The sequence below is a fragment of the Euprymna scolopes genome, chromosome 12 (assembly GCF_053919585.1).
Source record: "Euprymna scolopes isolate OS-2025 chromosome 12, ASM5391958v1, whole genome shotgun sequence".
NCBI lineage: Eukaryota > Metazoa > Mollusca > Cephalopoda > Sepiida > Sepiolidae > Euprymna > Euprymna scolopes.
Genome location: NC_136493.1, coordinates 87328333 through 87340996, shown reverse-complemented (window position 1 = coordinate 87340996; position 12664 = coordinate 87328333). Strand labels below are relative to the sequence as shown.

The window sequence follows — 12664 nt, the reverse complement described above, 5'->3', positions numbered from 1 at the left end:
ATGCGCAGGTATATATATATATATATATATATGAATGTATACACACACAACAGCTACTGACACTTTAATGTCATGACATACATTCATTTTCTAAACAACTCACATATATCATCATTATATCATCAAATTGGGTGGGTTACCCAGACCAAATTGATTCTTTCCCTCCACAGGTCTCTGTCTTCCATTGCCTTAGGAAGATCTCTAAGTTGTAAGCCAATGTCTTTGGTCAATAATTTTGTGTACGTTTTGACAGGTCTTCTTACTTTAGCAATTCCATGTTTAGGATCCCACCGTACTACATCACTGATGATCTCATCTTTTCATCTTGGCCAGTATATTGTGTTCTCCTTTTGCTTATTACTGAAGAGATCATGGGCATTTGACCATACAGATAACTAATGATTGGGTGTGTTTTCCAGTTTAAGTTTAATACTGCCCAGAGCATTCCATCTAACTTACTTTCCAGATTTTACTGAGAGTCCATGCTGATGAACTATAAAGCAGCACCCCCTCCACTATGGCTCTAAAAAGATTTTTATTAATCTGAGAGGGCAGATTTCCATGTAACTTTCAGCCGATTAAGTGCACTCGAAGCCTTGGCTATTCTGACGTGGACGTCTCTTTTGGTAGATGCAATGTGACTACCAAGATACTCGAAATTATCTACTTGAGTTCTGCCTAGTGTTTCAATTCGGCCAAGTAGTGGAAGGACATATATTCTGTTTTAATTGCGTTTGTATGTTGTCCAATCATGACAGCTGACTTTTCCAGAATATGTAGCAACTTTTGTGCATTAGCATTGTCATCAGCTAACAAAGCAAGATCATCAGCATAATCGACATTGGTAATCGTCTTTGCTGGATATCATCTGCTTCTTGCTGGAGACAATGTTAGGTCATATTTCCCATATTGATCGACAGTGTTTTAGTACGTAATTGAGACAGATCACAAATAAGAATGGAACCAGAGTGTCATCCTGTAGCACCAGTTGGTGTCGCCATCTGGAGAGCACACCATGACTTTAGTATTCTTATATAGGATCATTATGGCTGAAATGATTTCTTCAGGGATACCATATGTCAGCAAAATACGTTTCATTCTTTCTTTGTGAACCAAATAAAAAGTTTTTGAAAAATCAACAAGCAGTAATGTTGCCGGTAGTGGCTTTGCTTTTACTCCTTCAATAATTCTTTTAACAGTAAAAATTTGACTGCTTGTTGAACAGCTTTTTCTGAACTCATTTTGATTTCTTCTGAGAATCTCTTGCATTTCAGGTTGTTGAGGAGCATCCTGTTGTATACTTTTGCAACTTTTGGTGTAAGTGAGATGCCTCTGTAATTATTTGTCTGACTGAGATCGCCTTTCTTTGGGTGAAGGGCAGCATCCAACTTTCATATATACATGTACAAATATGAACAAACGTACATGTCAAAATATATATATATATATATCTTATCAACACATTGTGTCTAGGTCTATATTATCTTGTTCATTAATGCAATTCTTTTGCTTTTATTTAGACTTCTGGCCAAGACTTGACTCAAATTGATACAGAATCTGAAGATTTTAAATCTCTACCTTCGGAAATCCAACATGAATTGCTTGTTGAGATGAAGGAATCCCTGAAGCGAACATCATGGGCTCAAATCAACAAAATGCCACAGGTAAGTGCCAGTGCTAGAGAAGGAATGGAATCTGACCTTTCCTCCCTTCCCCTAGAATCTGTGATGCAGAGGGCTCTTATTAAGGAACATGTTGCTTACATTGAGTGTGGTTAATGAAAATGACTTATCTCTTATGACCAGAAATGAAAAATGGTGATCTTCAGGTGACTCAGTTGATATAAGGGTGGGCACACTGATTCATTGATCACATGACCACACGAATCATAAAACATTTTGCCTGCAAGGTTCAGTCAGACAGAAGAATATGTAGCCAGTAGAGTTGGGACGATGAATAAAAAAAATCAGAACTTTTAGGGGAAAAAATTGAACCTAATTTCTGATTCCAAAAACGATTATTGTAAAAGTTTTGTTTAAACTTAATTTTCCATTGCTGGTTCTAACAATAAAATGATGAATATTTATTGATTATAAATTACCAGTGAAACTAAAATCTACAGATCCTAATAATGAATTTAGGGGAAAAAAATGGCCACTGAAAAATAGAAATAAATCCTTAGTCATCTCATTATTTTCAATCAATTACAGGAAAAACATTTGATAAAAAAAGTAGTTAAAAAGATCCACTCGTCTAATGTACGCCTCTACCCTGCTGACTTTACGTTTGCAAAAATATATACATACATTACAAGGATTTTTACGACAATCCAAAAATTTAAAAACAAAACAACTTTATAACTAAAATATTTACAAATTTTTAAAATAATAAAAATTGGTAATTGTATCGGAATTGGAGTAAATTATTGGAATTGTCTGATCATTGGTATGAACTGAATTATCTATGCAGAAATTTTTAGCTTGCTTGAATACTGTCTTGATTTTTCTGTTAGAAACATGAAACAGACACAAAATCACCATTATTGTAAAGGTAATCCTGACTGTTGTTACGAGTGATGTGTATATATCTGTTATTAGCTATTGAAGCACTGATTCCCTTGACAAACCTCGGAATCCCTACTTTCCCCTCCTCTTTCAGTGTTTCACAAGAGGGTTGATATGCAACAAAAAGTAGAGGGAACAAAAGAGACAGTATTTTCATTTCGACCCGATATAAATACAAAACCTTTTTTATTCCTTTCTGTGTCTTTCTTCAACAATGGTCTTTTACCATCACAGATATGAGTTGGTCTGTAGCAACTTGATTAACGATTCCCTGTTTTCATGATTTCAGTTTTCATATCATTTTTTTTTTTTCTTGTGAATTTGTTACTGCCAGTCACAAATTAGCATCATTTTGCAAATTTTCCTTTTTCTAGGTTAGTTACCTTGCCAAGTTTTGACAGTCTAATCTAATCTTGTGTTAGTTGGGAGGTTTTTTTTTTATATATAGAAATCACTCCAGATACGTTGTGAAGCCACTTGATATAGGAAGCTGACAGAAACGAAAGATGATTAGTACAATCCTTGGAAAGAAGCTACTGAGATAGAAAGCTGTATTACAATGAGGTATCAAACAGCGAATTGATGAAGACCACTAGACCAACAAATCAAATGAGCTCGAACAAAGGAAACAAGGAATGGATCCAACAGTTCTGAAGAACACATACCATAATAGTATTTATAGAAAAGACTGAGACTAGCAGCATCATGTCTGTTGCAGAGAAGAAAGAGTTGATCCAATCAAATTACAGATTCGTTTCTGCATCTTATCAAGAACCCTCGAGTAGGACAGAGATTCACCAAATATGACAACAATACTCGATACATATTCTTATAGTAGATTTATAGAGATAGAAAATAGCATCAGGTGTGAGAAAGTGTTTAGAATATGAGAGAGAACTGACTTTACGAAATGCAGAAAGAGCAATTTAGGTTTTCTTTTCTTAGACTAGCTACCTTACCCAAGATCTGCGAGTTTAGTTGACTGAGATGTTATTTTTGAGGTTACATTCTCCTAGATGGGTTGGCTTAGCTAGGCTTAAGAGTCCAGTTGACCCTACTATTTAACTCGTACCTGAAAAGATGACAGATGAATTCATATTTTTCTTAGAGATATTAGTGAGACGGATGAAATAATATTAATTGAACAAAAACCTGAAAACCTCGTCTGCAATCCACGTCCATAATCAATGCACCACGTCACTTCCAGACGAGAATAAGGACATTCTCAATCCTATCCAATATTAACATGGGGTAAGTTACATTAGCAACATGTTGACATCATAACAGCCATTTATGCATTTAATTTTTTATCATTCTTTCAATTCAAACCCCAAGAATACAGAAAATGTACAGTTTTTAATAGAATTCCCTTAACAATTACAAGAAGCCGTCTCAGTCACCAACAGCCATAACTAATAGCGCCATACCTGAGAGCTCAGTTCAAACTCCTCAGCTTAACATTCTCAGGCAACATGAATTGGAACAAATACAAAAGCTGCTTCAAAAAAGGTGGGCTCCCTCTACCGCGACTCACACCTGACACCTATAATTATACAAAGCCACCATTCATCCATGCATGGAGTATTGTTGTCACATCTGGCTCGTGCATCTACCACTAGTCTCTCACTCTTAGACAGCATCTAAAAAGGAGTCTATCAACTTAATAGGTCTCGCACTATCAACCAAGCTTCAACCCCTGTCCCATCACTGCAATATTGCATCACTGTGCCTGTTTTACAAGTATTTTAATAGAATGTGCTATGATGAAGTCATTACACCTGTGCCCCCTTGACATACATACCCCCAACAAATCTGTCAAGCAACAAAATCCCACCCCTTCACTTTAGAGGTTCCTCAATGCCAGAAAGCCTTCTACTCTAATAGCTTTTTCCTTCCGACTACCAGACTTTAGAATTCTCTCCCTGTCTATTGCTTCTGTACTAACATGCAAAAGTTTAAATGTAATGTGAACACACATCTTGCTCATCTCACATAGTCCCCTGTAGATATGGTCCCAAATAGTAACCTCTTTACATCTGAGTGGCAGTATGCCTTGTTTGGGGTGAACAAGTGTAAAAAAAAAAAAAGAATGTTATTTTTTTCTGCAATTCAAATATTTGGGAACACTGTTTCAATCGTGTAAAGTTTGTAATTTATATTTATGGCAATATCATCAATGTATTTGTTCCAGCTCATGTTGCCTGTAAATGTTAAGTTGAGGAGGCTGAAGGATTGCCACTCAGGTAGGGTGTTACTTATGGCAGTCAGTAATTGAGAAAGTGTTTTTTAGTTGTTAAAGGAAAGAAGCTTAGTCTTAGTAGCATTAAATGTTGCCATCCACTTACAGGCCTGATCCACAGAGTGAATATCGTTTTCTAATGTTTCTGCCATTTCTTAGATATATGTACATCTATTTTTCTCTCATGTCTATTATGGATTGTGGTGTTATCAATAAATATACCCATTTCAAACACAATTTTATCAGGGAGTTTGTTTATCAATATAAGGAATAATAAATATCCTAGGATCGATCCCTCAGACACACCTAATGCATTAATATCATGTTTAGATTTGTGGCCTTCAAGGACACCTGGATTTTTCTCTATCGACATGAACACACCTGTTAAGTCACCTCCCTTTTTAATCATCTTTTTATTTCAGTCTCCCCCACCCCCACCCCCCACAAAATTATAGTACAGAAAATTTACATTTTTAATAGAATGGTAATTTTTCTGTAATTCAAATATTTGATAACACTGTTTTGTCAATTGTGTAAAGTTTGTAATTTTTTTCCCCTTTGTTTTTCTGTAATAAAAAAAAAAAAGAAGATTAACTCTTTTTCCAGTTCATCTGCCATCTTCTACTTGCAGGAAGCTGATGATTTCTCAAGTTTCCAAATGAAAAGGCTCCTAAAGAAAAACTCCCTTGCCAGCAAACTTGATTCCATCCGTAATGAAATGAACCACCAAAACTCTGGTAAAATAGCCAAAGAATTCGGATGTACTGATTCCGATTCGGTTCTGGTACGGCAGATGGCATCTGAAGAAGATTCCCATTTAATCTTTGTCAAAGGTCTACAGAAATCGTCTGCTATGGAGGCATTAGAAAGACACAAGGACATCAAAGAAGAATCACAAGATTCCAAAGATTCCAAAGATGTTGTCAAGTCTGAAAAATCATCCATGTCTGAAAGCAACCAAGGCATGAAAGAATCAGTCATTGCCGCTGCAGCTGTGAAGGTAGAAGAAAACTTTGAAAAGGATTTGTTGAATAAAGAAGTCGAAAATGAACGTTCAGTCAATGCAGAGTCGAGCAATCGATATAACAGTGCATTTGAGTTAAATAAAAACTTGTTGTTCAGTTGGGCTCAGTCGGTTGAATCTCAAGCAAAGACTGAAGCAACAACTCCTTCGAAAACTGCTCCCAAGTCACAACCTTCAACGCCACAAAAACCATCGGGCAAAACTATAAATTTATCAGATGAAGACAACTCGGAAGATAGTTTGTTGGAATTTTCTCTATCACAAGAATTTCAACCAGAAAATCTTGAGCAGAAATATTCTAAGATGGTTTCTGAACGGTTGAAGACTCCTCCGAAAAATGAAGCAACATCTAAAATTCTTGATATCGGTGAACAGAAGTTAGATTCTAATATGCAAGAATCAGTATTAAAGGCTAGTACTTCATCAGACTTAAATTCGCACACGATTTCGGATGAATGCCAAATGTTAAAAGAAGATGGCACTGTTTTACAAGATGCTTCTGACGTGATTTCTGATGGAAGTGATGCTGGTAAGATGGAAGTTACAAACAATTTTGTTTAAATGTTCAGTTTGTGTATTTCAAAATAAAAATGTTATTTTGGATGTTTGTTTGACGGACGGACAAACAGAGTGTTTCTTATATCAACACATAGACGCATTAAAAAAATGCTGTTTCAAACAGTAACATGACAAACAGACAGACGAAGCTTCTTCTCGGGATGCTTTGATGTATTTCAAATACATCCATTTTTAATAAACATACAGCATAATTACGTTAAATCGTCAAAGTTTAGCAATCTTGAACCTGATCATTTGTTAATACCAGGCACTGTATGTAGGAGGATGTTGACACCTCTTTGCAAGAACTGCAAAAAGCAAACATCATTTCTCCTGAAGGGAATATACAAGTGATTGGGGATTGTTTTTTAATATAGAATTCAAGACAACCATCATGTCTCTCTATAATGTTTTCCAACAATATTTTAAGGAGACAAAAAAATAAAACTAAGGGGGCCTCCAGAGCATAGTAGAAATGATATCTTTTGGAAGACTCTCAACAGTGTTGGATCCTCTCGTCAGGGGTCAGGATGCCTGTGGTATCCTTACAACTGTGAATGTATGTGTATGTGTGTGGAGGGGGGAGTACTTGAGTAGTTGTGGGGAAGGGGGATAATTAGCTAGATGAATAGATTAGCAGTTATGAGTTCAAATCCAACAAAAATCTATTGTGGTGGGAAAGGTATTGTTACTCCTCCTCCCTTGACTCTGCTGGATAAAATATCAACTTCTATGTTTAGTAACTATTCTGTACTTTCATCTAACAATTTAATAAACGAAAGATGCAATAAAAATTGAATTTAATTTGAAAATCCTATCGAAAAAATAGCAAGGTCCATATTCTGCATAAGTACCAGAAAATGTTGTGGACTATCACCAAAAAGATAAATCAAACAGACAAGGGTTGAAACTGTTATGACAGCTGAAAGCTTTGCCAAAGAGTGTGATAAGTGGTGGGATTTTGTTCTTAAACATGTAGCAAAGCTCTCTGGAATATACGAATCAGTCAAGATTTTTTATTGCTTCCATGTATTGTCTTGAATTGTGATTCGTATTATTTAAAGATGTATTTGTATTTATCAAATTTGAGAGGTTTCTTGAGTCGTTCCGATATGTTTCAATACTGTTAGGACGATAATATGGTCAAAGGGAAATAATTCTCTTTTCTGTAAAGGGAGACTTGCCTCCTCTGCCTCAACTCCGTTAACAGTTATTGTGTCTTCAGGTGAGAATAACAAAATATCTCATGCGAGCAGCCATCTTGAGACAGAGGAGCAGAGACATTGAGAAGCCACGTGTGGACTTTCTAGACTCAAACCAATTTATAAGAACAGACTTAAGAACCTGTTTTACAAATAAAGGACTCAATTCATACAACTAAGTCATAACAAATACGTTTCATCTACTGAAGACATTAACAATGACTTTTCGATTAAGTTTTGCACCCCTTTTTACTTTTTCCGTTTAACTTTTATATTTTCATCCACAGATTTCATCGACATAGCAGAAGTGTCAACACAGTCTTTAGAAGATACGTATTCGACTAATTTCGTTTCTGCATCGGAACTGGATATCTCTTCAGCATCACAGGAAGTGAATGATTCGGAGGCGAAAGATTTACCTGATGATGTCGCTGCAGTCCACACTCTACCTGATGACGATGAAGATATGCAGGAAAGTACAGAGATACATCACCATGCCGACCGACCAAATGAATTTGAGGGTCTCAGTCAAGTAAGTTGTTTCCCAAATCCTTTTTCCTTCATTTATTTATTAATTATTTTTCCACTATCGACACCGACAAGTTACGGACTTATGCCACCCAACATTCACACTTGATCCTTATAATCATGAAAAAATAACATAATTGACAAATTTTAATTTTCAGTATTTATTCGATCAATTATATATTTTATAAGAAATATAAATTCAAATGAATTTTCCAGTATTTATTATACCGATTATATATTTTACTAGCACATATTGAATGAGGATTAACAAATATTCCACATTTTCGATACTTTCATTGTCAACAGAATCGGTGAAATCACTAATTTTTCAAACAAATCGATTGATTGCCTGTTCTAGTTAGGAACCCCTCCCCTCCCGCAGTATACCAGGACGAAGTTTCGCATGCTTCCCAACAATGACTTAATCCACAATACTTTGTATTCTACATTGTACTGTAGAGAACCTATGGTTGAGTTCATAAAATTATTTTCTATAATTGCTTGAATTAAAATTTAAAATGCTAAAGTCAAGTATCATAGTTCAATTGTGCTCTAAACAAAAACATTAATTTTGAACACGCCCCTGTCTTATCAAAGAACCTATTGTTGATTTTATATGCCAAGCTCTTTTGCTTATGCAGTGATAAAACTTATTAAATTCAATTGTGATGTTAGGCTGTATAAGAGTGTTAACTTTGGTTAAAATTGAACTGTTCCTTCTTTATTAGGATTTTTTCGATTATCAATTGTCAATACTTTTTGGAGACATTACAATGCAAAACCTATCTAAGAACAGACAAATAAAGTAAATTTGTGTGAAATTATAAAATATTGACCCAACCATTTCGGAGTCTACAGGGAAAAAACTTACACACACACTGCCTTTTATATATAAGTAGATAAGGAATATAAGTTTTTAAAATTAACGTCTTAGCAATTTTTAAACAAATCAAAGTTTGATAAAATTTATGTTTGTGCCAACTTTATATGTGCGGTAATTTTTTTTTTTTTTTTCAAATATGTTTTTACTTTTAAAAGCATCTCCATAGAATTCTTCCTGACAACATTTTTTAATTAGGGAACAAAACTAAAACTGAGAAGAGCTCCAGAATACTATTGGAACAATTGTTTCGGTTAGAGTGTTCATAGATAGGTTAGACGAACTGTAGTCACTTATTTATTAGCAATAATTTACTTGTGATGTCATCTATTAAATAAATCTCAAATATCTGTGTGTGTGTGTGTTTGTATGTCCATTAAAACTTTTGTCATCCACATCCTACAGGAACGAATGTGGTATCATTAGAAAGAGTAATATAGATAGAATCTGCTTTCTGGTACACAGTGGACTATATCACCCATTGCGGCAGAAATGGAATTGTCTTTAATCCCAATAAGTCTCAACTTGCAAGCGACAAAGTCGAATTTGCTGGTTTTTTAATAACGGCTAACGGCGTAAAGCCAATTAAAAAATGACTGAAGCCATTCACAATGTTGGTATTGGGTATTTTCTTTTTCAGAAACACTGCTAATGCCCAATGGAATTAGGACCTAACTGTGATAAGAACCATTTGAAAATGATTTGGGCCTGATTCTGGTTTACATTAGTGATATATATACGAGATGGGTTCCCGAAATCATGACACAGACTCCCATCAAAAGAGCTGAAGTACTAGAGGCACTGTACTCTGCCCATCAAGGGGCGAAAGGGATGTTAGCTAATGCTAGACAAAGATTATTTTGACCCGGTTTAGACGCTAGTATTTGACAAACAAAGGCACAATGTTGAAAATGCGATTCAATTACCCTGTTCCAACTGAGAGAACCACTAATGCCACCCTTAAACCCAGAATTCCCATTCCAAAAGATTGTCATGGACCTCCTGGATATGCATGGGAAGTGTTTCATGGTATATGCAGACCGATACACTGGCTGGATTGAAGTTGTCCTGTTACCATCAAAGAAGGCTACAGCAGTATGTGATGCATTGAGGGGTTGCACATATGGTGTGCTGGAGAGGATATCATCTGATGGAGGGCCACCATTCGACTCACTGGAGTATAAATCAGTCCTTGGAGACTTGGACGTAAAGAGACGTATATTATCTGCACATTATTACAAAAGTAATGGATGAGTCTAAAAACAGCCAAAAGAATGCTCATGGACTGCATTGATGGCTACAGTCACCTACATCACGATCAGACAGTACAGGCGATGGTGACACATAGGAACACGCCCCCACCAGAACCCTGGATTCTCATCAGCTGAAATGTTATATGGTCGAAAAATAAGGGATCACATACTTTACCAGAAGCATCGGATTCACAATCAGTGGACAGAAACTAAAGAATTGAGAGAAAGGGCGATGGCAAAAAGGCATGTGCTAAACAAAGAACAGTACAACATGCACAGCCGTTCACTCCGACAGCTTCAGGTTGGTGAATCTGTTCAGGTGCAGAATCAGGAGGGACCATATCTGTGACGATGGATAAAAACAGGGAGAGTGGTCGAGACCATGGGTAATAGACAATACCAGATATGGTTGGATGGAAGCGGCAGAATCACACTGCGCAATTGTCGTTTCCTCTAGAAGATCCAACCTATCATGGATATGCCAGATTATTAACCCATAAAACCACCCCCTCAATCACCTCCCCAAAGGCCAAGAATGGAGGATAGGGTATTCCCATATGACATACAGGAGAGGATGGATGTGGAAAAGACAGATGATGATGAAGTGATGGCAGACAACACATCTGATACAGATATGGAAATCGATAACCAGGATCCGATCAGGCATCGAGTCTGAGCCCTAGACGCAACATGAGAGTAACACAACCACAAAGACCGTTATCAGCACAAATGTGAGGACTCACAACTACACAGAACTTTCCCAACAAGTGACCACAAAACACCGGTGTTACGATCATAAGGTGGGGGGGGGTCATGTAGAGAATAGGAACGACCGATGAGACAAGTCGAAAAGAAGTGGAACACTGGTCGTGATGTGGTGTTATAAATTCAGTGTTAGTCTTGGACTTTTTTAGTCCACTTTACATTCCATTTGAAAAAGAAGTGAAAAAGAAGTGAAAAAGAAGTCTGTTCATTTGAATTAACATTTGCTTTTATTCTCGTATGTTACACAAAATATTTTGAACTTTTATGCTGTCCATTCTACACAGATTATGCCAAGCAAGAAGTTGATTTGGCATGTTATTGATATATATATATATATATATATATATATATATATATATATATATATATATTTGTATGCTTATTGTATTATATTTGTCATATTTGTGTGTGTGTTTATATATATATATATATACACACAAGGGGATCCAAAAAGTATTGAAAATTTCTTACATACAGACCTGTTGAGATAATAAAACGCTCAACATATCCCCTATAATATCATGGCATGCCCTCTAATTCTATACCGTGCTAATAACTTCCAATGTACAATAAAACTATTCTGGCTTAATTACAATCCCACTATTATCTCAATATTTCCCGGCTATCCCTACAACTTTCCTTTCTAGGCAGGATTTCCTAATATTTCACTCCTAATGTGCCTATCGCTAGACATCACATTCCTTATTTGTTACCTAGCACCCTCTCTACTCTTTTGATGAGAAGCATTAGGTTTTGAAATACCCGGCATAAAGAGCTTTTATAAGCCTCACTCTTTTTTATGTATTTTCCTTACTGAATTTATAATTAAGTCTATATGCACAAGTATATTTTGTATTGTCAATATTTTCTCTCTTGTGTGTGTATGTATACATACATATATTGTATTGTTTTATATTTTGAAAATTGTGAATAAGTTTTCCTTTATTTTTTTAATTTCTTGGCTTAATTTCTGCTTTTTCATCTTCAGGAAAATATAAAAGATGTTCAACTAGAATTGGAAGCTGAGCAGGAAACTTTACAACAAAAACGTGGGCAACAAGAACGGTTAGCAACTTCCATTACAGACCAAATGTACTTGGAAGCACAGGTTAGAAGAATGCAAGGAGAATGGAGTTATAATAACGATTCCTAAGAAGTGAATACACGTTAACGATTAGATGAGTGTGACGTCACATATTTCAAGGCAAGCCATTTTGAAAGACAACTTTTGTCTCAACAACGTGAAAAAGAAATTTTTTAAAAATGAACACACTCATTCAAATGTTCCGTATATTCACCTTTTAGCTTCTCTGTTCATTCTTGATTCTCTGCTAACTGGCCTTGTTAACTCAACTGATCAGCATTTAATAACCCAAGAACTTTCATCCATGTAAGGCGCTAAAAAAGCACTTCAAGATCAAAACCTAGTCAATGATAAATGTTATCTGGACATAAAATAGCAATTTTTCCCCTTTGTCAGAAACCTTGCTCATGGGATTTGAGGAGTAAAGGACAAAATAAGAGAATCAAGAATTCTGAGGCTGCCAGAAGTAAACCAAACATTCATGGTCTATTCTCCATTTCATACTTTGTGACATGACTTCTATGACTTCTCTGTCTCTATCTCTCTCTCTCTCTCTCTCTCTCTCTC

The 12664-nt window shown here is 35.8% G+C and overlaps 1 protein-coding gene across 1 annotated transcript in view; it reads left to right on the top strand.

Moving 5' to 3' along the window:
- The window catches only part of LOC145291397 (DNA excision repair protein ERCC-5 homolog), a 50527-nt gene that overhangs the window by 16006 nt on the left and 21857 nt on the right, over positions 1–12664 (top strand). Inside the window, exons 6-9 of the mRNA XM_080137194.1 lie at positions 1521–1664; positions 5435–6356; positions 7875–8119; positions 12002–12121. Of these exons, the coding sequence (XP_079993320.1) occupies positions 1521–1664; positions 5435–6356; positions 7875–8119; positions 12002–12121 (1431 nt within the window). The remainder of the gene's footprint in view (positions 1–1520; positions 1665–5434; positions 6357–7874; positions 8120–12001; positions 12122–12664) is intronic.